The sequence below is a fragment of the Perca fluviatilis genome, chromosome 12, assembly GCF_010015445.1.
Source record: "Perca fluviatilis chromosome 12, GENO_Pfluv_1.0, whole genome shotgun sequence".
Classification (NCBI taxonomy): domain Eukaryota; kingdom Metazoa; phylum Chordata; class Actinopteri; order Perciformes; family Percidae; genus Perca; species Perca fluviatilis.
In genome coordinates, this window is record NC_053123.1 from 19,010,782 (window position 1) to 19,033,881 (window position 23,100).

Genomic DNA, 23,100 nt, shown 5'->3' on the forward strand with positions numbered 1-23,100 from the left:
ATATAGGTCATTACATAAAGCTAAAAAATGGGCTAAAATTACAAGTAAATGCAACAACAAATCCTGTTTAATGAATCTCAATTTCTCAAACATTTACACAATGGCCACCTAAAGGTGCAAATATGAATATGTATGTAATGGGACAGTACATACACAACATGGGTGGTAATATGGACATTGTCTGCAGCATTTCTACCCAGTAAGTAGATTATAATTGGAGCCTGTAACATTGAAGCTACAGTACATATCAAGGTACTACACATTTGAAGCAATATTACAGCACAAACATCTATATTTTTTATATTCACCATTAAAAGAACATTCATGGCTTCAAATTAAGAATTAATATCATTCAGGTCTATAGGTTTCTGATGGTTGTGTTGCAAATAATCTATATGTGTTAATAACTACAACACATTAAAATAAACTACAAAAAAGAATGTACAAAACTACATGTTATATCATGTTTACATACACAATTCATATCTATACATTGAACACCCCTACAAAAAAAACAACACATCTAAGATGGTGGTTGATGTAAAGTTCCATCAGTCTATCAATGAGAAACATTAACTTGAAATGACTTGACTAGAAATGTGACAGGAGAATGGCCCCCTTTTCTCATAAAGTTATCTTCAGTATAGTTCAACATAGTCAAAGGGTGCATCAAACCAAGGTTTCAGGCAGGGCGTCTGCATTTTCTTTTGACAGTATATGCCATATATGCCACCTCTCTGTCTGCCAGTTCGGTGTACCAGGGACATTTTCTTGTCCAGGCCCAGAGGCATTTGCAGTATCTACAGTCTGGGGGGCAGGGCTTTGTTGGGCCTGCTGTGGGGTTTGAGGGTCAGGCTGATACGTGAAGAGGGAGGGTGTGGAGCAAGAAATATGGGTCTCCCTCAGCTGTCCAGAGTACTGAAGGGGAGACAAACCATCCATCCCGACCTTAAGTAATGAACATGCAGGGTGTCCTGTCCTTTCTGCTAAATTGTCCGAGCTGAGGTCTCCTGATTGGCTGCTCACTCCCTGATGTAATGATGTTTGAGGTTGTCTCTGTCCTTTCTGGGCATGAGGAACACTGCTGCTACGAGTTACCGGGAGGTGTGGCCTGATTTCCAGCACGCCCAATGAGGTTTGTGTCGATCTGACGGGCAGCTTGTCGTTACCTTGGTGACTGCTTTGCCCCTCCGAAGATCCATACGACTCACATTCCGACACGTCTCCGAGGGAGCCTGGGAGACACCAATCATTAATATGCAGCTTTCATTATATATCTCAAGACCATCTGCAGCAACACATACAGAGGATTTATTACCAGTGATACGATGGCCAGTAATCTCCTTGCTGAGCAGTTCATGCCAGGTGTCCCAGAAATTATCAGTTGAGGCCTCTAAAAGGAACAAAACCGTCAAGAGGATTACTTACTTTGGTTTCTGAAAGCTAACAAAAATAATAAGTCTCTAGTATCTTTTTAAAATACCATTATACAATATACAAGAGGCCCTGCCCTTTCATTTTTATTGTCTTTAAGACCATTATTGACTCACTTTTGAGATGAGAAAATCAATACCCCTCAGCAGCCATCCCAAAATGTCAAACTATTCCTTTTAATTAAACTTTATAATACTAAAGCATATGTTGCCAAGCATTTATTTCACCTTTATCTGTAGAAAGTGTAGGAGAAGTGCTGCCAGATTCGTCTTGACAATGGCTGCTGAGTTTGTACTGCCCAGAAAGTCTAGGCACCCTGTCTGAGAGGGGACTGCTGTCTTCTGGGTAATTAGACAGCAGTCCATCTGACAGGACGGGAGAGTTGTTGTCATAGGGAGACACCTCTCCACTAGAGGCTTTGATGGAGTCATTGGATAAGCATCTCTTAGTCAGAGAGAAGGACTCTCCTGCTCTAAGAAGGCCTGGCTCGCTGCAGGAACTAAGAAAACACAATATAGATTATAAATATAAAAAAAAAATATGAACAGGAAGTACATAATCATTTGGAGGCCTGGGCACAGGGACAACACACACACACGAGACTCACGAGTACTGAGAGGCCTTCCTCCGCAGTAAGTAATCCACAACATCAGGATCAGTTTCTTGCACACTCATCAGCACCTCATGCTGCAGGTCAGCAGGAACCTGGAAGATTCAAAACCCAATTTAACTCAAGCTCATAACAAAGGATGAAACATTTTTTTAAGTATATCGAACTATAAATCGAGGAACCTCTGTGCATGTGTGTGTGTGTCTCCCGCATGCACAGTACAGCAACAGGGGCGGGGAGTTGCTACATCCCTGGACAGCTCATTGATTGTGGTTCATTGGCTCTGCTACCAACGGAGAGCCAAAGCTGTCTTTGCAGTAGGCTACCGGTGTCATGCCATAAAGTGCTCATCTGCCAAAAAGTGATTGCTATCTACCCTACATGCAAATGATGAAAATAATTGTACACAAACATGTTAGATGAACACCCAGGCTCTTTTCTTGGGCTCTCCAGCGCAATGTTTTGTTGCCCGCGGTTGAGCACATTTCTCCAGCCGTTCTGCGCACTGCAGTGGCTTCCCCAGCAGGCTGAGCCGGGCTCCCTGCTTCCCATGCCCGTGCCACATCGCTACCTGGATAGGTGACGGCTAGACTAAAAAAGGGGACGCGCCGAATCTCTAGATGAGCCACAGCTGAGTCGCGCGTGATTGAACCTGTGCTTATAGTTAGATAAAGTTGTGAGCCAAGCAATCGTCCCATTCCGAACAGGCACGCTCTCCAAACGTGCACTGCCTAGTTACATTCATTTTATTGTGCCTTATTAATTAATTACACTTGAAATGAACATATACAATGACATTTCCATATTAATCATGGAGAAGTGTATACAATGTATTCATGGATATGAATGGAGGGATGAATGCACATTTTTTAACTGAATGTATGGATATTTTTGAATGGATAAATTAATTTTTTTATGACTGAATGCATGAATGCTTATGGAAGTAGTTTGTAAGGCATGTATGGGAGAACAGAAGAATGTAGGAATGATGGCTTTTTTGCACAAGTATAGAAAATGGTAATTTGCAATTTGCATAGCTCTTTGAGTAGCCCATATGTTTACTGTACATTTGTCTCTTAACTGTTTTAACCTTGTGCTTGTTGTGTGTCTCTGTTCTAACTATTGCCACAATTTTGCCCAGTGTTCAAAACAAATTTCTCCTTAGGGAGACTAATAAACTCTGAATGACTTTGAATGTCTCTGTACTGCATACAAATAACAGCATAATCCACAGAGCAGATGTTTTTTTTAATATAAAGTTTACCCTATTCAAGGAATTGCTCTTTTACACCAACTATTTTATGTTGCCAGCATTTACATAGTGTCTCTGATGCAATAAGCTACAGATAAAAGATGTTGTTTGTATGGTATGAGGCAAAAATAATTAACAGCAGTTTAGAAAAGCAGAACTAATGACGCAGACCAAATGTCTGATGGGATTTTTTTGCCCTCTGGCTTCCTTAACAGATCATTTTCAGATACCCCAATTAAGTGCATCTGCACTTATGTTTCTGGTGAAAAGCAGAAAACATAATGCAGATGAGGATCTTGCCCTCACTCCCAATCATCTACAAAACAGTGGCTGCAATGACACTTATTAACTTCTCCAGTGAGGCTTCTCAATTGCCATAGACTAAAAAGAGTATTCACTCAACTTAATTCCACAAGGTTCAGGAGAGAAAAAAAGAATTGCATGATATTCTGTTTTATTGTGACACTACTTTGCTTTATAGGTGACTGTTAAAGTTCAGTCCTTCTCAGAACCTATAAAGTTAATGTTTACATTTCACAAGGTGGCTCAACTCTATTAAGCTTACGAATTGCCCCCAAAAGAAGATCTGACTAAAGGCCCTGACACACAAAGCCGAACGAGGGGCGTCGGTCCTAGTTTGTGAAGTGTGTCCCGCACCGTCGCCAAGCGTCAATCATTGCTGCTGGCCCTTTTTTCGCCGATTTCATATGTTGAATCGGCGTCAGCGGTCGTCGACCGAGAGTGAGGCAAACCATCTACTGTGAGAGGCACACACAAGGCTCCTTTCATTTGTGATCTCATCTGATCAATCCAATACACATAAGAGCTGTCAAAACTGGTCAAAAATGACGTTCAAATGTTCCTTCTAAAAACACAGGTTCGAACTATTGTAATAACAATTTTTGCACATTATGTCCATAAGATAGCAAACGTACAACAAGATATACTTAACTACTTGTGTATTTATATTTATTGCAACAATAACGTCTTTTAAAGGTGCCCTGCCATACAAAACCGTTTTTACTTGCATTTTTTGAAATGTTAGGTCCATATGTGTTTGTGTTATGTAGTGAATGTGAAAATGAACTGCTACCTCCTCTGTCAGCTCTAGCCACTGAAAAGAAATAAGCAGAGAAATCAGGCTAATTACAAAAGCTGGTCAGTCTGACATCATATTGCCTGAGCTCATTACTATTCATTAGCTTGCCCAGTTGCGCTGTGTAAAGGATTCTGACAGCCAGGCTCTCATTGGCTAACTGTTAGCCAATCAGATTCAAACAGCTTAGCTTGTTGAATATTAATGACAACTGGCAGAAATCGAGCTGAGTCTTCCTGTAGGCTTTCTATACCAAACTAGAATGGCTTGAAACAAGGTAACCAAGGCATTTACAGAGTCCATGGTAGAGCTTCAGACATTACCACAAAGTAATGAAATACGTGTGGCAGGGCACCTTTAAAAGATCTATATATCTACACATTACAAAATAAACTAACGTTAATAAACTAACATCCTATAGCGTGATATTTATTACAGCTAAAGACCAAATAGACCTCTCTCTCGCTCTCTCTGCACCGCTAAACAATTACAATTACCCCCCTAGCAACTAATTCACATGCTCTTGAAGGGAGACTTCTTTGCAGAGAGAACGAATGACAGACCGGGAGAGGGGCAGTCTGGTTAGCCATCTAGCGATACCAACTAGATTACTGCCCCCTGCTGGTATGGGGAGTTATTTCCTCTCAAGCAGGCGCATAACGTACATGGAACTTGGCCCCGGGCTGTAGTCTCTGCACTGTGTTCCAGTGCTAATTTTTTGCCCCGACAAGAGGCGATGCCACAGGTGGCCGTCGTTGCCACTAGTCCCCGGCCGTCGGCTTGGTGTGTCAGGGACTTAATACATGACAGTCTCTAACTGTTTAAATGCCTGGTTTGCAGTAAGGATGGCTTACCATAAATAGTGTATCATATATATTGATCATCGTTTGGAGGACGCTGATGATGGCTGTGCTCTCCTCTGCACGGGCAAAACTCTGGACTGAAAACTCTTTGTCGGAGTTTTTTTGCTTGTGTAAGAGGTTGGGTCCAAAGATGGTTGCTAAATTGAGTGATGTCATCTTGTTTCCTGTGATCTAAACAAAACAGAGGACAGAATTTATTTGTCTGGATAGAAAATACACGTTTAGACACTTCCACTGGATATTTGGATAAGGTGGACAACAGTTCTTCAGCTACAGTACTGTAAAGAAATCTAGCAACCCTTATGGGAAAATATGAGTAAGAATTCTTTCATTCAAATTTCTTCAATTTTTAACCAATAATCTTCAGGTTAAAGTAAAAGCTTTGCTAGTAAACCTCTCACATCACGGCCAAATTATTATATGTGATTACCCATATTTGAAACCTGAAATTACAAGAAATCCTTCATTTGTTCAAAGAGACCAAGCAGACCACTTGTCCACTGTTACAGTATGTATGCACTCGGACCAAGGCCAAGAATAAACTTGTTTCATATCCCTGGGAAACAATTAATCTCTTTTGTGACAATTAGTAGTCAAAAAGTAATATGAAAAGATGATCATTACAACAAAAGGGACTTTGTGCCCCGACTGGCTTTATGGAGTAGGAAAGAAATACTGGTTTCTGTAGGTGCAAATACGTAGCTGTTGATATGAACTGTTGTTTCTCACTATGTTGCAATTTACTTACACTTCTAGTTGTTTACAACTCATAAACTAAACTAAATAAATAATGACTGAACAGTATGATTATAGGGAGGCATAGCGTTAGTGTAATGTGGTTAGTGTTGGTTGTGCATCATTTAATTAAGATACCCACAATGGATGATCATGCATAATGTGCTGCGCTTTGGCACATCGTTTTCTTCAAATTAGAGGCTACAGGTGTAACAAACAGCTGTCTTACTGCCTTCAGATGGCTGCTGGGATTCATCACAATCACATTAAACTTGTAAACAGTTGGTTTTCAATGATAGCTGCTCACTTCCTTAAAGTGCTCATATTATGCTCATTTTCAGGTTCATAATTGTATTTAGAGGTTGTATCAGAATAGGTTTACATGGTTTAATTTTCAAAAAACACCATATTTTTGTTGAAGTGCACATTGCTGCAGCTCCTCTTTTCACCCTGTGTGTTGAGCTCTCTGTTAGCTCTGCTAGCTTGTCAGTTGCAGAGTATGAGGGCGTGCCACGTTAGCAGCTAGGCGAGCATTATAATGTGTGTTATAAAGTGACAAGTAAAGGCTGGACTACAATAGAGCTGTTTGGAGCAGTTTGTGAACTGTGTTTTCTGTTGGATATGGTAAGTGACTTTGGCTTGGACTTTGGGCTTTTTAATTTTGTAAACCTATTACATGCACAAAAAAGATATATAACACAATAAAGGAAAGGGGGAAAAGCCAAAAAGCATAATATGAGCACTTTAACATATTTTTGTTGTACTTGCTAGTGGAATCAACATGTGTCAAAATGTGTCACATACTGTCAACAAAGCTGGTCCATGGGTATTTAACTACAATGCATTGCCAAGATTTCAACACCCTGTCTTGTGCAACCTCATGTGTATGAAAAAAGCTTTTACACGGTCAACAAACAAAACAGGGAATGTACAGTTTCTTTACCGCCTGTCCGTCATTGCCCAGGCCATCTTTCGCATGTGCAGCCACTGTGGACAACAAGCAAAGGAGGCGTTGCAGCGTGTCGCTGTTACAGGGAGGAAGCAGAAATATCAGGAGCTGGATGGCGCTCTCTTGGTCTGAATAATCCAGCACTGCAGAAAAAAAGGCCACCACATTGACGTCAATTTAAAAATAAATAAAGTCAACACTAACAACTGCAAGTTTTACCGACCACCCTAACCAAAAGCATGGTGACTTATTTTTTGGTTGTGTGTATGTGAGTGTGCTCCTTACACATTGTGTTGATGAAGGCCGTGTAGAGTTCTCTTGTTAGCAGTGGATCAGGCATGTCTCTGAGGAACTCTTTTAGCAATGCAGCTACATCGTGGACACTGTGCTCCTCATCCAATTGTACCTCCCATCCCTGGTCAAACTCCATGCGAAGCTGGATGAAATATTGTGACAATTATTACAGCAAAAATGTTGCTCATACCTGTAGTTCATGCGATTTATTTAAATGCAGAGGTGTGATAAAGCTAACCAGCTGGCATTATACCTGTCGAACTCTCTTTTTGGAACTACCAACACGGAAAATTCCAACCGTCTGTAGGCCTGTGGGCAAAGATGAATATGCTCTCTTAATGCTGATATCGTGGCTAATATTCTGCCTCAAAGACATTCAAATTGTATGATTCACAGGGTTATGAATGATCAAACTACCTTTGTTACTAACTCATAAGTTTTCAAAGAGATGAGCTGGATATTTCTATACTACACACTATTTGCAATATTCTTATACTGTATAGTGTTACTTTTCAACTTATTGTGTACCGTGTTTTTCCAGGTGCTGGCAGCAGAGATCCACTACCCTGGGCACCTGCCTGTAGATAGGGTTAAGGCTGAGCTTTTTGTCATGGTGCTTCTTCCTGTTGCCAACTGCCTCTACGGGCAGGGAGAGCTGAAGGGCCTCCAAGAGCCGAGACTGGTTATCATCAAGATCAGTGATGCAATCCACAGATACTCCGCCCTGTCGAGGAGATGGGCGACAACCACACAGTGACTGTTGTGATCAAATGTGGAGCGGTTATTAAATGGCTACCCACTGAGTGAATATCCAAAAAGGTCACTACTCACTACTCATTACTTCACAGAGAAATCTAGTGTGCAAGTGTAATCAGACAGATTTCCTGTTGCTCTACAACAGCGTGTTAAGTTTATTGACAGAACAGCCTACCCTCCTGCGTGTCCGTGGGGCTGCGTCTGGTGTGATGAGCAGAGGTGATTCATTCAGGGTCTCAGAAGTGGAGCTGAGGGACGAGTTGCTGCTGGAGAACTCCTTGTTGCCCCTTTTGAAGCTGGAGTTGTGGTGGAGGAAGGATAGCATCAATTCAGTGGGGTCACTGTGCTCCTCCCGCGGAGAATCGTTCCGCTGCCTGTGTGTGCGGTCATTGGATATGACCTGCGACAGCGGTATGCCAAACGCCTGGGGCGTAGTCTCTGTGTGAGGGGGAAGGGCAAGACAGGGAATCTTAAAGTTCATCTCGTTGGCTACAAGTCAACTGGGAGAATTAGATTTAGGATGTGTCAGTCATGTCAGCATATCATATACAGTATGTTGAGCTTATATTTGCTGAACAAACCGCCTAGAACTGTCTTGTGTTTGCATTCATTCTTTACATTCAAATGCGATCTTTAAAAAGATGTTGCTCAAAATAAATATGACAAGAAAATGCCTGGAACAACGAGATTAATGCCTACAACAGTTCTGCAGTGCACACTCAATATTCAGAGTCAGACAGCACATACTTTCTGAAGTGGCTTTGTAAACAAAAGGGGAAAAGAGGAAAGAGGGGGCTGGTCGTGCCAAAGGATGGGCTGTAATGAATGAGCCACCACTTAAGATTGTTTTTGTTATTTCCCTCGACTGCGACCGTGTGGCTGACAGTGAACATCACTTTGCTGCCAGATTGTTGCAGCGGGTGGGGCAGCGCGGCGGATGAAGATCACAGCTCCCTCGGAGACTTCTTTTCTGTAGATTCTGATCACTCAGTTCTTAACGGGTATAAACAGCTAAGAATGTTTGCTTCAGTAAGTCTATACAGCTTCAGCCAAAAGGATCACAGAGTATCTTTTCAAGTGTCAAAGGCTGACTAGATTAGAAACTGGAGGGGAATACTGACTGACAGGACTCAGCGGCTCTCCCACAGACCTAAAAAAGAACTGTTTATCTTCACTGGTTTCGAAAGACTAACAATAATATAGCTGAGTGTGTTAGAAATTCTTATTGGAAGACAATTTGTAAGGTGGAGCAATAACATCCCCCCTACAGTGTGAAGCGTATCCAGTACATCCCACATTACCTTTGTCTTTACTCTTTTCTTTCGATAATGAATCCAACTTCCGCATAAGGGACGTTTTGTGCTTGTGGCCATCTGAAAAGAGGCAGAGGTGTTAAAATAAACAGGTAAATAAAGAAGTTAGAACCCAGGTTAATATGTCCCTGCTCCACTTGTTATTCTTACGTTACAGTTCAAAATAGCTAACAAATGCAAACAGACTGCTCATAAATGACAAAGACATAGAGTTTGAATCTTAATTCCTAACTCCTATACAGATTTACAACTGTTCTTTCATTGTCTTAGACAGTGAGATCATATATTTCATATATTTATTTCATTTGAGAATGCAGTTTGTGTTAGATGTGAACACATTTTATATTACAAAAAGACTACAAAACCAGAATAAAAAAAATACTAAAATAAACTGCGATTATACAGCCCATTACAGTATGTCTAAGGTTGAAAATCTCACACCATGAAATCAAATAAGCCGGAAGAGTTAATTGCAATCAATCATGTGCATGACACCCTTACCCAAAAAGGCAAATTATTCCTTGCATGTGAACAGAAAGAAAAAAAAAAAAAACATTCAGCCATTTTGCTACATTTCAGAAGACACGCTGTGACACGCTTTTGCCTGGGACAGAATAGCAACTTGTTGAATAAGGAAGAGGACTTTTAGTGTGAGTGTGTGTATGTGTTTTAATACATTTAGGAATGGTGATGTGGCAGCCCAGATAGCGATCCCGAAACAATCTCCTGAAGGCCACATGCTGGAGACGAACCCTCTCTAACTCTGACAAGCTTTGCAGAGGTACGGGCTTCAGGCCAACGGTACGTCCAGACACGCTGTTCCAGGTGAAGTCACCCTGAGGACACACACACACACACACACATACACACACACACACACACACACACACACACACACACACACACACACACACACACACACACACACACACATTTTTTTTAATGTAATCTAACACCAACATGTTTTTCTAATTGCAGAATCGAGAATTGTGAGTTGTTGGCATTAGTTAAACTATCTGGCAGGACTTCTGCGTCCCAGAATTGGGCCAGTTGTCTTATCAGGGAAAGCAGAAAAATGATATACTGTTTGTACTGTTATGTAGATTACCTTATTTTACAAGTAGCAAAACATGTTTATAAGTAATGCAAACACACTTTACCATTAGCTCTTAAAAGTGAAATCTCTTATCTTAATTCTATCTTCTGTAATGAAGATTTAGTACTGTGGTAATGACGGAGCAAATAATCTGAAGTTAAATCCTCCACCTTTGAGCATCTCCATGATGGAGATTACAGTGCTTTGATCCAGTACGGTCAAGCCAATCATATGAGCCATGTTCCAAAGAGGCTTAGTAACTCATTATCAGGATAAGGCTTATACTAAAGTGGCTCACTCCCATTAAATGAGAATTAGGACTGTGTTACAGTAGCATACTATTTTCAAGTATACATACAGTATGACAAAGTACAGTATAAATATGCACAGAGAACATAATATGACATATTTTTCAGCAGTAGAAACTATACTATACCCTCTGATGTCCTTTATTGGACAAATAATAGCTCCCATAATTAGTATACAAAATGTTTCATCCTCTCTGCTTACTTTTAACTTTTTATGTGCATCATATATTCATAACAGTTTGTTCATCATTCAAAAAAATACTCCCTTCATACTAAAGACATAATAATTCCCATGCTAATTTATAGCCTTACTTTTGACATTAGGAAATTATTTCAGTTTCTACAGCTTCTTATTACAACTTTTAAAAAAGGAAACAGTGACAGAAATCAACCCAGGCCTGGTGGGGCACTGGATGGCAGGGCACACAACATACATCTGTCACAACTGTATTCTGTTTTTTTTTTTTTTTACCTCAGGTACATCATTTAGCATAAGCATTGCAACAGATGATCAGGACACAAAAGCAAAAGTAAGCACCATCTACACCCAAGAATATAAAGATGTAACAGGAGTGTCTGTCTGCCACTCTTTGTGGTGCAATACTGTGAAATAAGAGACCACAAAATATGTTGTGCAAGTGTAATCAGATATGTTTACAGTTATCTGCCCATTTTGTTCAGACATTCCTCTTGGGTGACTATATGGGAGTGGAAACTTTGTGCCTATCTGATGATGGGTGAGCTGGGTTCCCACAGTTTCACTCGGTCAGTAAAGTGACACTCTCAAACGAAAGCTAATATGGGCTACTTTTTTGTAGAATTCATTGTATTCATAAGTATTGTGCATGATGCAATAACCTATTCCATAATCATAAGTTTAAGTGTATCATGTCCAGACATGATGTTTGAGTGCACCATCACTTCGGTACAATATTGAAACTCATTAATCCACTATTTATCCACATTTTTCACATTTGTCACAGTGGAAGAACAGTATCGCACTGAGCTCACGATTACAACGGTCACTGATGAAGCCACTAGACTACTTATAATCTTAAAAAGAAAATACCAGACTTTCCCCAGCTGCCTCTTTTCAATGTCATGAGCTATCTGCGCAGAAAGAAGCCTAACGGTGTTTGTTCCTTTGTTCCTAATGTTCCGCTTTTGTTTGTATTCATCATTTATATACTGTTACAACAAAGCCAGCAATAAAGTAAGCATACATATTGAAATGTATCAACTAATATTTTATCTCAACCCTCTCCTGTGTCAGTGAATATAGGATGCAAGGATGCATTTTCCGTGGCTGTGCAGTATCCTAACTTTAATTCAAGGCCTCGTAGAAACACAACACTTTTGTTACCATTCACTGGAATACAATTAGAGGAAATGTGCAAGTTAGTTTATAGCAAGATTGAAAACTCAGATTACACTAAATAACCACACTTGAACTAGATCCAGTGAGATGATGAATATTCCTCAGTACTCAGGAAGCATTCACTGGAGGCCTAGGGGGAAGGGTTTCACACAAGAGCCCCTACACTTTTCATTTCTACATTCAATTCTGCATTAGATCACATGTTTAGAAACTGCACTCCGTTGCAGACATTTGACCCATAGTCTCTTTTTGTTTTCTCTCTCTTTCTTTCTTTTTCTTTCTGTGTGTGTAACAGTGTTGACAAAACCAAAATAACCATGTGGTCTCCTTGAAAGCTTGGAAACTCATTCAATTAGCCTACTCACATCTTGCTATTCTTAAAATACATAAATGTGCTCTAATGTACAGAGTACTCTCCAGACTGTATCAAATGCAAAGGTAGTCTACTATGTTTTCTTAGCGTTTTAAAGGTAATATCATACAACAATTCAAACAAAGGTATTAACAATATGTCCTTGTAGGACTGAACTAATGAGGAGTGGGAAGAAGCATGAGTAGTGTGGAGAAAAGCTTTGTCAATGTAGTTGATCAAAGATCAGGAAGGGGTTTCAATATTATAAATATAAAACAAATATTCATTCATAACACAACACTTAAATGTAAAGTTAAGGGGTTAACGTTTGATTCATCCACGCTTTTTAGGACGTTTCAATACTTTGAAAACTCGCATACCTGTGTTAATGTTATACTTACCTGTAAGTTAGCTCACTATTCCATCCGCTTTTGTTAACTATTTGTCATACTGGGAAACCTTCAGGAAGCCCACAAATCAATCGTTCACACTAGCTAGCTAGTTACTGAGACAGACCTAAAATAGCAGCTACTCACAAGATAGGTGACGTTTTGGTCGAGAAAGGGATCCCCCATTACACAGACAGGTCGCCACGGAGAAGCTCGTCACCCCTCGTAGAACACCAAATTAACCGACGCCATTGGACTTCAGACTAAACACCCCACATTAATACAGTCCACATGCTCACACCCAGACAACGTGCAGTTAGAAGTGGAACAAGTCCAGCGACTGATTTACCTCACGGTGGCAGACGCATTCCCACTGAATAACACTACCGCTCATAAATGGATTGGGAGGGGTTGACGGGACGGGTCAGGGCTCTGAGCTAACAAACGAAACCCCTCTGAGGAGGTAAACAGGACATTCTTACCTGTAGTTAGTTAACACCATGGATGTATTAAGAAAACTGTTAACACCATAGACTATTCATATTGAGTCTATGGTTAACAACACACATTAGATCGCTCTAAATACTACAATACCCATTGGCCTGAACTACTGTTGCCATGGGAAACAAGTCAAACGCGCGAATTACAGAGGTAGGTACATAGACTGTTATACAGTCTATGGGTAGGTACTGTAGCTGAGCTGTTAGCCAATATCAATATCGGCGGGCGACCTTTTATATATGTCAATGCGGGCGACCTTACCTCACTTTGGAAGCGTTTTTGCAGGGTCTACATCCATGGCTGTAGCAGAAAAACAATATCCTATATACATACACAGGAAATATATAGGAAATATTATTATATTATTATATTGGTGTATATATAAATAGGCTATATTATACATATGATACAGGAAATATATAGGAAAGATATCTGTATAACAATAACTCTAGGCAGGGTTCAAAATGAACTTTTTTGTCCACCAGCCAAATAGCTAGCTAGTAATGCTAGCTAAATGTTCAAAATTTACCAGCCACTCAATAGATTAACGTTACCATTATTTTTTGGGGCTGGTGAGTAAAGAAAATCTACCAACTAATTGCTTATTTTACCAGCATGTGGATGGTGAATGGTGCTAATTTTGAGCCCTGGATTTAGGGAAACTGGCTCGCTAATGTAACAGTTGGTCAGGTGTCAAACCTCTTAAACACAGATGTAAGAACAAATGATAGCAGCATAACGTTAACTTAAAACATTTTAAAAAAGAAAAGAACACTGCTGTTTAAATCTAATAATGAATGTCCTACTGTATTATTCTTTATATGTCTGGTAAGGAGTAAAGTTATTTTTTTAATATCCAGCTGTTTTTGAAGCACAGCTCACAGAGTTAGAACAGCTGGAAAAAATTAGAGTTAGGGGACTGTTCGTTATTTATTTAAGGGGCCACCGGAGGAGTTTTGGGACCTTTAGGCTAAAAAGACTTGACCATCCCCTCACCTGTAATAATTTTTCTATGACCCTCCAAAATGATTTGAAAAAGAGGCATGACCCTCCCCTTATGTGCTAGTTTGCACTTAATAAAGATGTGCAGAGGTGATTTGATTTTTTACAGCAATGATATACATGAGTTAACCTCTGCATTCTCATCTTACACATCACACTCCTCTGTTATGGTGTGGTGGCCATTTCAGTAGATTTACTCACTAACGTTGTGGAAACACAATAAGCATGGAAACTAAATGCACACTTCCTGCATTACTGCATTACTTCAAATACTAAGTTACTCCTCTAGTAAACTAGTATCCACATGAAATAAAACAATAAAACATTGAGATTATTCAGCAAAGGACACTGTGAAATATAAAATTCAACACTGGTTGCTATGGACTCGTCACTAGGCTTCCTCAGTCATTGTATATTTTAGCACATAGGTAAAGCTGCCGAAGTTGAACATTATATTCCAAAACATATATGTTTATTTATTTTAGCAGATTTTAAATTACATTGTAACAATTTAACAATTCGCCCTTATGAAATCCAATCGCGGCACGGCTGTCTTGGAACGCAATAGACAGACGGTGGCGGAATGCCCCGACACTTAAATTCAACTAACATGTAACAGTGAACAATCAGTGTTCGACCTACAGTCTGTTGAGAAAAATATGCACCAAACAAGCCACTTTGAAATGTTGCTGTTTTCATGAATACCAAAGTTGAGTGACCCCCACAGACTAAAAAATTACCCTCCCCTATAAAAAAAAGACATGACCCTCCCCTATTTTCCTCCGGTGGTCCATTCCATAAATACCGAACGGTCCCTAGCTAGACACCTAAATCCACCAGGCTGATGCCTATTGGTGATAGTTTTGCTTATTGCAGATAGGCCTAACTTTATATCTGTAACATTATCTACATATGCTGTAGGCCTAATTACTAAAAAGGAATGTCAGTAAATAACTGTCAAATATATGTTTAAGTTTTATAACGTTAGTTAAGCCACCAGACTGTAAAGAAAATCTGTGGCATTATTACTAATGGAGCTCAGCGCAAATTCTTTCAGGAAGACTTCGAAATAACTTCTATTCTATTAACCACAATCTCTTCCTAAAACTATTCAGCTGTTAAGACGCGTTCACTTTTCAGTAAACCAACCAAAATTGGCCACGAAATTCATGATCCAATTACAGCATGACATCCTGATTTAAATGTCTTCTCTCCTTGCTATGAGCTGTCTTTTCAGGCAAACGTGCAACCCTCCTCCTCCCCTTCCACCTCTGGTCACCGTCAACCACGGCAACCTGAGTCCCTTTCTGGCAGACAGCTCCTTCGTTCGGTCTCTGGGTTCCTTCTCCACCATCACCAGTGTCTAGGCTCCATCGGGGGTAATATGTCTGGATTCTCTACCCCTTTAAAATATTTTTAACAATAGAGTCTAATCCCCAAAGACTCTGTACATTTCATATTATGCTTATGTACAATAAATCTTTGCATATCTGCAACAAAGTCTCTCCTGATTGAAATAACATTAACGATTAACTGAACGAATCCTGAGTATTCATTTCCTGGTCTGCCTTTCAACGAACACAATAAGTAAAGGGGAAACTTTGAGAAGTGACCGGTGGTTCTTAAAAGACTCTGGCCTTCTGAGCCAGAGTAGAATCGGTCGCTTTTTTTCCTACGCTCTGTTTAATTCAAGTGTCTAAGTAAGTCATGACAGTGTGACAATGAGCCAGCATTCGCAATATCAGGACCCTGAATCTGAAGCAGCTAAATAGAGTTTAGCCATCATTAATTTGTATTATTTACAACCAGAGCTGGGCAATATATCGATATTATATCAATATCGTGATATGAGACTAGATATCGTCTTAGATTTTGGATATCGTAATATCGTAATGTGGCATAAGTGTTGTCTTTTCCTGGTTTTAAAGGCTGCATTCCATAAAGTTATGTCATTTTCTGAACTTACCAGACTGTTGTAACTGTTCTATTATTTGCCTTTAGCCACTTAGTCATTATATCCACATTACTGATGGATTATTTATCAAAAATCTCATTGTGTAAATATTTTGTGAAAGCACCAATAGTCAACACTACAATATCGTTGCAGTATCGATATCGAGGTATTTGGTCAAAAATAATTGTGATATTTGACTTTCTGCAAATCGCCCAGCCCTATTTACAACTGAGTTCTTCCTACTGTGACATGTCAAAATGTCTTTTATGTAAAACAATTACCAAAAAGTACCAATAGGCCTTTGTCATGGAAGACATTTTGACATGTCCCAGTAGGATGTGACGGGTGCAGAAATTAAATTAATGACTGAAATTCCATTTAGGTGTTTCAGTTTCAGGGTCCTGGTATAGACCCTTTTCACGGCAGACATGTCATAGTAGGAAAAGCATAGGTGTATTCAAAACCATTACTGATGGCTGCATTCCACTTAGGAGAGGCCCTGGTATTGTGCATGCTGACTCACTGAAACAGCTTACTGGGACACTTGATGGAATTGAGCCATCGTTAAGGTTATCAATTTCAGCTGTGTTTTTCCTGCTATGACGAGTCAAAATGTCTGCTGTGAAAAAGGTCCATTGTTCATGTTGGCTCACTGTAACACTTTCATGGGTTAATGCATTGACAGGTGCTACATGTCAGTGAGGGAGATGTCAATTAAGCACAGTCTACCACCCACACACTCCTGAAAAGCGGTCTAATCAGGCAAAATAAGTGCAAACACCTGTGCAGGTGGACCGTGGGTGTGTAAGATCTTTCATAGTCAGAGAGCAATGGCAGCAGAGTTATTGATATGTAGCTCACATAGGAGGCTGAAACTAATTTATAATGGCAGTCACCTCTCTCCACAAGGAGGTTCAGTTGCCTCCCTTTGGTTGATGTTTAGAACACCTGTAGCCTGGGGAAAAAAAGACCTCAATCTTCTATCTTCCATTGTAGTGAATTACTTGAACAAAAAAAATCAGATGACTATTATTGATTGATTGACTTAAGCCAATTGTACAATTCTAGTTGGGCATTTCTCTTCTATTCTGGAGTAGCTTTGCACCCTGGAGTGCTGGAATGAGGTTGTTGATGTTGCTGTGAAGGCAGATGATAAACAGGAAGCAGCATGTCCAACAGAAACAAACCATTTGGAAGGTGATGTTGGGTGGAGAAATCCTCATTCACTTTAAGAGCTCTTTAGGCTGAACAATGTCTTTTGTAATACTTGAAACTGGAGATTTCAGTAATGAAGTCTCAATAACAGTTTTATAGTTAAGAATTTAAGCTACAACCTAATTTATTATACTAATAGCTCAGTGTTTAAGACATTTAAACACAGATAGCGTATGCACATTGCATCATGCTCTCAGTGAAACATTAAAGTCTAGTTCACATACTGTACATGCCAAATAATGAGTTTACATGGTCTTAATACAGGGTATACAGATCAGGGATTGAACAAGACACATAAATCAATATACAACAGATATGATCTATCATTAATGTTATTAAATTAGTTTGAATAAATATCAAGAGCATATCAGAACTGTCTTGCACAGCAGCTGGGGCAGGTGCTGCCTGGGTTCTAATATCATATTATCATATAATATAATATGGCGAGCGAACTAGCAGCTGCATCAGCCTGCAGAAGAGATTAAATATCATTGACTACGATTGCTTCACAATTAGTAGTCAAAACAGCAATCACGTTCTACATGTCCAATTTTTGGGAAATCACCTAGGATTCCTTTAAAAGATTTCCCTAGTAGCATTGATGAGTTCACATGGGTTTCAATTGAAAGGTTTAGTGTGGTTAAGTGTAGTATGGTCTAAATGGTTTCCAGTGCTTCCCTATGGTACTGAAAGTACAATGCTTGAGAGCACACTTACAGAATAGATTTTGGCGAATTACTTCAGTCGAACATATTTGTATTAGTATCTGCCTTTAAAACTTTAATTGGAGACCTACTTTCAGTACTGTCTCCAAATCTAAAATTTTCTGGAAAGAAGCTGGATTTTAATTGAAATGTTTACTCAGTTAATTGTCTTTTTGTGAGATGTAACTGGCTTTGTAACGGAGAGAAGTTGTCAGTTTCCTCCGAGCTCTTTTCCTGCAGGCCGTCTCTCCTCCGTGATGCTCAAAGGAATGCAGATGACATTCATTCTAAACACTCTCACATTTTTCTTCCTCTGCATCAACAAATTATTCCACCAATATATTAAAGGAGCAATGGGACACATCATGGTTTTTCAGTTTGAAATTTAACTTGCAACTTTGCTTACTAGCATTCACAATTAGAATGTACACTTAAAACTAAATCTTCTTGATTAATGTCCTCATTTGGTCACTACATTACTGCAAAAGAATAATAAATGTCTCCCTCTAAAGGCTTTATAAGTTCCTGCAATTTACAAGAGAAACCTGAGCGAATGGTGATATTGATGTTGCATATCTGATCTGTCTGTTTAAAGTGACTTATAATGGGTATGTCATCAAATGAATGAAGATCACATCACACATTGCTTGGGGTCCTTTCAATATCACCATGCTACCATCGACAAGATTTAATGTGGAAAGAACGACATTTAATAGGTTTTTTAAAGAAGGGATTTCATCAAAAGGCAATATTTTCCAATATCTTACAAGGTCTTCATATTCAGAATCTTGTCTAATAACAGCTCAAAATGAATCCTTAACATGACTGTAACCAATGGCAGGCACTTATGTGGATCAGAGAAGGGATTCACCAGTCACGCCTACTGTCATGATATTTAACGGTGTCCAACAGATCAGTTCTATAGTGCAATGTGCAGGGCAGATGTACACAGGAGATCAATGCAGATCAAATGCATTGCTGGTTGCTAGGTAAATGCCTAAAATTAACTTAATTAATTAACTAATATACATATTGTTAATGCTGCCTTAATAGCATGTTTGAAGCATGTATGCATGTTTCTGTAACTGTCCTGACAAAGTAATCCACAATGATTTAATCTATATTACAAAACTACTTGTTGGTCTGTCCCCTCTCCCACAATTCAGTGTGTCCATTGAATCTTGTGCCTAAAACAAGGTAAACATATTGATCGTATTAGATGGCCACTTACATTGCTGAGTTTGATACACTGATGAACTGGGGATGAGTAAAGACACTTTGCCTATGTAATAACTTTAAACTAAATGATGCCAAATTTTCTGACTGGAGTGGAGAGACACTATTGTCCTGTCCAATCTCATGTGAACTGAATGTGGTTTTTCAGTGCATGTATCTACTGTACCCATTGAGGCTGGGAATACCCTTTGACTTACAAGAAGCTGATCAAATATGTCATTATTTGATTGAAGTGATGTGATACACCACCTATGTTTACATCTAACCCACTGTTTATTTGTCCTCTTATCGGACACAAACTGGATGCTATGGTGCTGCAGTTTCAAGCCAGCAGGTTTAGTTCTATGCCATGCAAACGGACAGTCTCTTGTGGGAAGAAATATGTGCCTCAGGGACCATAGCCAAGGATCAAGTCATGCTACTCTACTGTGAGAAATAAAAGTTGAGGCTTTCTTTAAGTAAACCAGATGTCTCTGCTTTCCATCTCAGCTCAGACTACTCAGACCCAGAGTGAGTGCACCTGACCGAACACATTGCAATAATGGATTTCCATTGATTATAGACTCATCTTTCGCACGCTCTGGCACCAGGTATGTCTTGTACACAACCTGTAATTTACTCTTTGCTAACCACAATAAATATACACTGGATGGCATTAGAGAAACTAAATACAGTATTTTATTTTCTTTTTAAGAGAGGCCAGGACAGTTTGAGTTGCAAGACATATAGTATGTCTCATAAAAAGTAGAGTCTTGCAGAGCTGGGGCTGTTATTGGGTGGAGGTGCAGTGTTTTGTGCAAAGGGGGAAACATTTTCAGACTGACTTCACCAATGTTGTTGTGATGGTATCCTAGATACTAATGTCCCTGAATGAACTGCTGGTTGGCAATTTGCACACCAGAAAATGTGGCTTTCATTACGGACTTGGAGTGAGGTTTGCATACAGTAAGGCACTTGCTGTCAGTTTAAGCCGACAGCGTGGTCATGTGATGTGAGTCTCCAAGAAGGATCTCACACCTTAGGCCTCAGCTAAACTGTCTGGAGTTCTTCTCACTGGCATGTTGGAGCTTAAGAAATACAGTAGTAGAGCTGTACTGTCGACAAATACCCCAAAAGGTAATCTGCAGTGGAGGTAACATATTCCATCTTTACAATGCTTGGCAAAAACTAGGCTGTATAGTGCAGCTCATAATGGTGGCACGTAAGCACTTTCCAAAGTCATAAATCACATTAAATATCCTCTCTGACACAGAGCTGTCTCCAATATGAATCAGCTTCATTCAGATTTACTGTGATTACATTGTTAAGGGCTCTGGCTGTTGGATCTGGGTTCTTGTTAATGACTGTAAGACAGACCAGATACCTGGTACTCATTACAAGCCTATTATAATGCCAAGTCTGTAATACATTTCCCTTAAACAAACAGTGTTACCATGAAGACCAACTTAAGCACAGCAATACAGATTGGCCCAACAAGAACATGTAATACTGCAAGTACTATACATCTAAAATAGATTTATATTTAACAAAAGAAGAGATACAAATGGCCATTGTAATGGAAACAGAATTAAAGAGAAAACACTTTTTACCAAGGCATAATGACCATTAAAATGTGTGTTTAGACTCATTGGGAGTTATATAAGAGTAATGGTCCTGTTCTAAGAGCTGCGCACCCATTCAAAATGCACACATTTGATAATTTGGGACACTTTCATCATATTGGTCTTTGTCATGTTTTTAGGCTACTATTGTTAGGCTGGAAGCTTCTCTGCAGGAAATTGTGAAACAGACACAGCCTCTCCCACACTTTTCCCAGAACTCCACCCTAAAGTCTGTATTTGAGAAAATAATCTTTTTTGAGCTAAGTCTGACACTTGCCAAATGTGACAACTTTCCATTCACACCTCTTTCGACATTAGCAAGTTGGCACAAGCAAATGCTTCTGCTGCTGACATCATTTAACAAAAGGAATGAGTTGAATCATTCCTGGTGTCCAGTCACTGACGCAGCCACAAAACTATAGTGCATCATACGGTACATACATAAAAGAGTTCATTTGTTTGTCATACACTAGTCACCGACTTGAGTGAGGGTGATGTTGCAATAGTGGGAGAAAACGAGTTCCTTTTGATTTCTTTCCCGTTTAAGAAAATAAAATAACAATTGCATGTATAACATGTAATATAAAATATGTGTTCATTTAAGATCAAAGGGAAATACCGATATTACTTGGCAACATCATCCTTGAGGGAATTCCAGCCCCTTCCGGAATCTGGAAGCAGGCTAACAACGCAGAGCTCAAGTTCTGTTCTCTCTTGAGCTTTTATTCTTCTAAGTACCTCATGTGTATGCAATTGAAAAATAAGCACCCTTTAAAAAGTGATACTAGTACAAATTCTGAATCACATCTTAAGCCAAGTTTTATAGGACACTCGCGACCCCTTCAGTTTATGGAAACACAGTCATTACAGTCATATCAATCATTTAACACCAATACCATTTATAACTCTTATCATTACTGCCTGCAACCCGGTGTAATAGGCTATATTTGTACCAAACAGGAGGTTGACAAATCCAGACATCTTTTACACTGGGTTTATGGATGCTGTCTGACATTTCAGCCAATCAAATATAAGGACAGCTACAATCACCTGCACCGTGAAGCTATCGGGTCACTGACCTTATACGATGTTTCCTCAGATTCGCTACCATAATGTCTCATCAACGCCGGGTCCAAGCTCTTGGTCTGCCTCAGTCTCCCCTTGGAAATAGTTCTGGGGCTTAGCGAGCACGAGAAAACACTGCTTAACAATCCTTGAGCGGACATATCTCCTTTAGCCGGTCAACTTGTGATTAAAGAAAAGTAAAGAAACAGTCACATCTCTGCTACAAGTCCAAGTGAAACGAAGGAGCAGCACCGTTTCACATCAGCGGCAGCAGGTCCCCAGCGCGTCACCATGCTGGAGATTATGAAATCCGCGCCTGGAGTCCCTGGTCCCCCCCCCCCATCCACCTCCCACGTACTCTGACTCCGTACCTCCTCCTTTCATGATTTTAATAGCGACAAAATATATGTTAATTCCGCCAAAACATCAAAACAAACAGCAAAGCATATCTGTGGGTGTGGCACAGTGTGCGCGTGTTTAGTCCTGCTATTACATTTAAAAGGCGAATCTTTATGCACACCATGGCAGTAGAAACGAAAAGATAATTAAGCTTCAAAATATGACTCATGTAGTTAATGACCCACTTAAAAAAAACACTTTCACAGCATTAGGCTCGTATTTATTTATTTATTAATTGAAATCTAGCCACTCAAAAATGTTTCATAGGCTACTCAAAACAGGACATAACAAACTAGAATTTATGCCAGAATATTACATATCATTTTCCATATTTAGCCAGTATAGGCTACTGTATATTCCAGTCATGAACAAACAATTTCATAAATGTTTTTCATAAAAAATAAGAATTAAACAAACTGAAAAATTCATATTTTGACAAAGATGCACTGTTTCTAGGACACCGTATAATGTGGCTGCTTTTGTAATCTTGATTTGCAAGGATTGACAGCATTTGAATTTCTAAAGGAACACTTTCAGAACCAGAATACATCAAACAAACTTAAACTAGAACTATTAAAATTAACCTTTCAATTCTTCT

General features: G+C 39.5%; 1 protein-coding gene across 2 annotated transcripts; it reads right to left on the reverse strand.

Moving 5' to 3' along the window:
• Positions 1-45: 45 nt before the first annotated feature.
• LOC120570505 (rho GTPase-activating protein 6-like) lies at positions 46-22,408 on the reverse strand. 2 transcript variants are annotated; one of them, XM_039818893.1, is made up of 13 exons: positions 22,118-22,408; positions 9,979-10,138; positions 9,291-9,362; positions 8,165-8,427; positions 7,762-7,957; positions 7,487-7,542; positions 7,225-7,375; positions 6,934-7,082; positions 5,247-5,426; positions 2,042-2,139; positions 1,662-1,933; positions 1,319-1,393; positions 46-1,235 (listed from the first exon to the last, which is right to left on the reverse strand). In XM_039818893.1, the coding sequence occupies exons 1-13, from the start codon at positions 22,262-22,264 to the stop codon at positions 670-672; spliced, it is 2,385 nt and encodes a 794-aa protein (XP_039674827.1). In that variant the 5' UTR covers positions 22,265-22,408; the 3' UTR covers positions 46-669. The 2 variants fall into 2 exon arrangements, with proteins under 2 accessions (XP_039674827.1, XP_039674828.1); XM_039818894.1 differs by lacking the exon at positions 22,118-22,408 and adding an exon at positions 12,973-13,226.
• Positions 22,409-23,100: the final 692 nt, after the last annotated feature.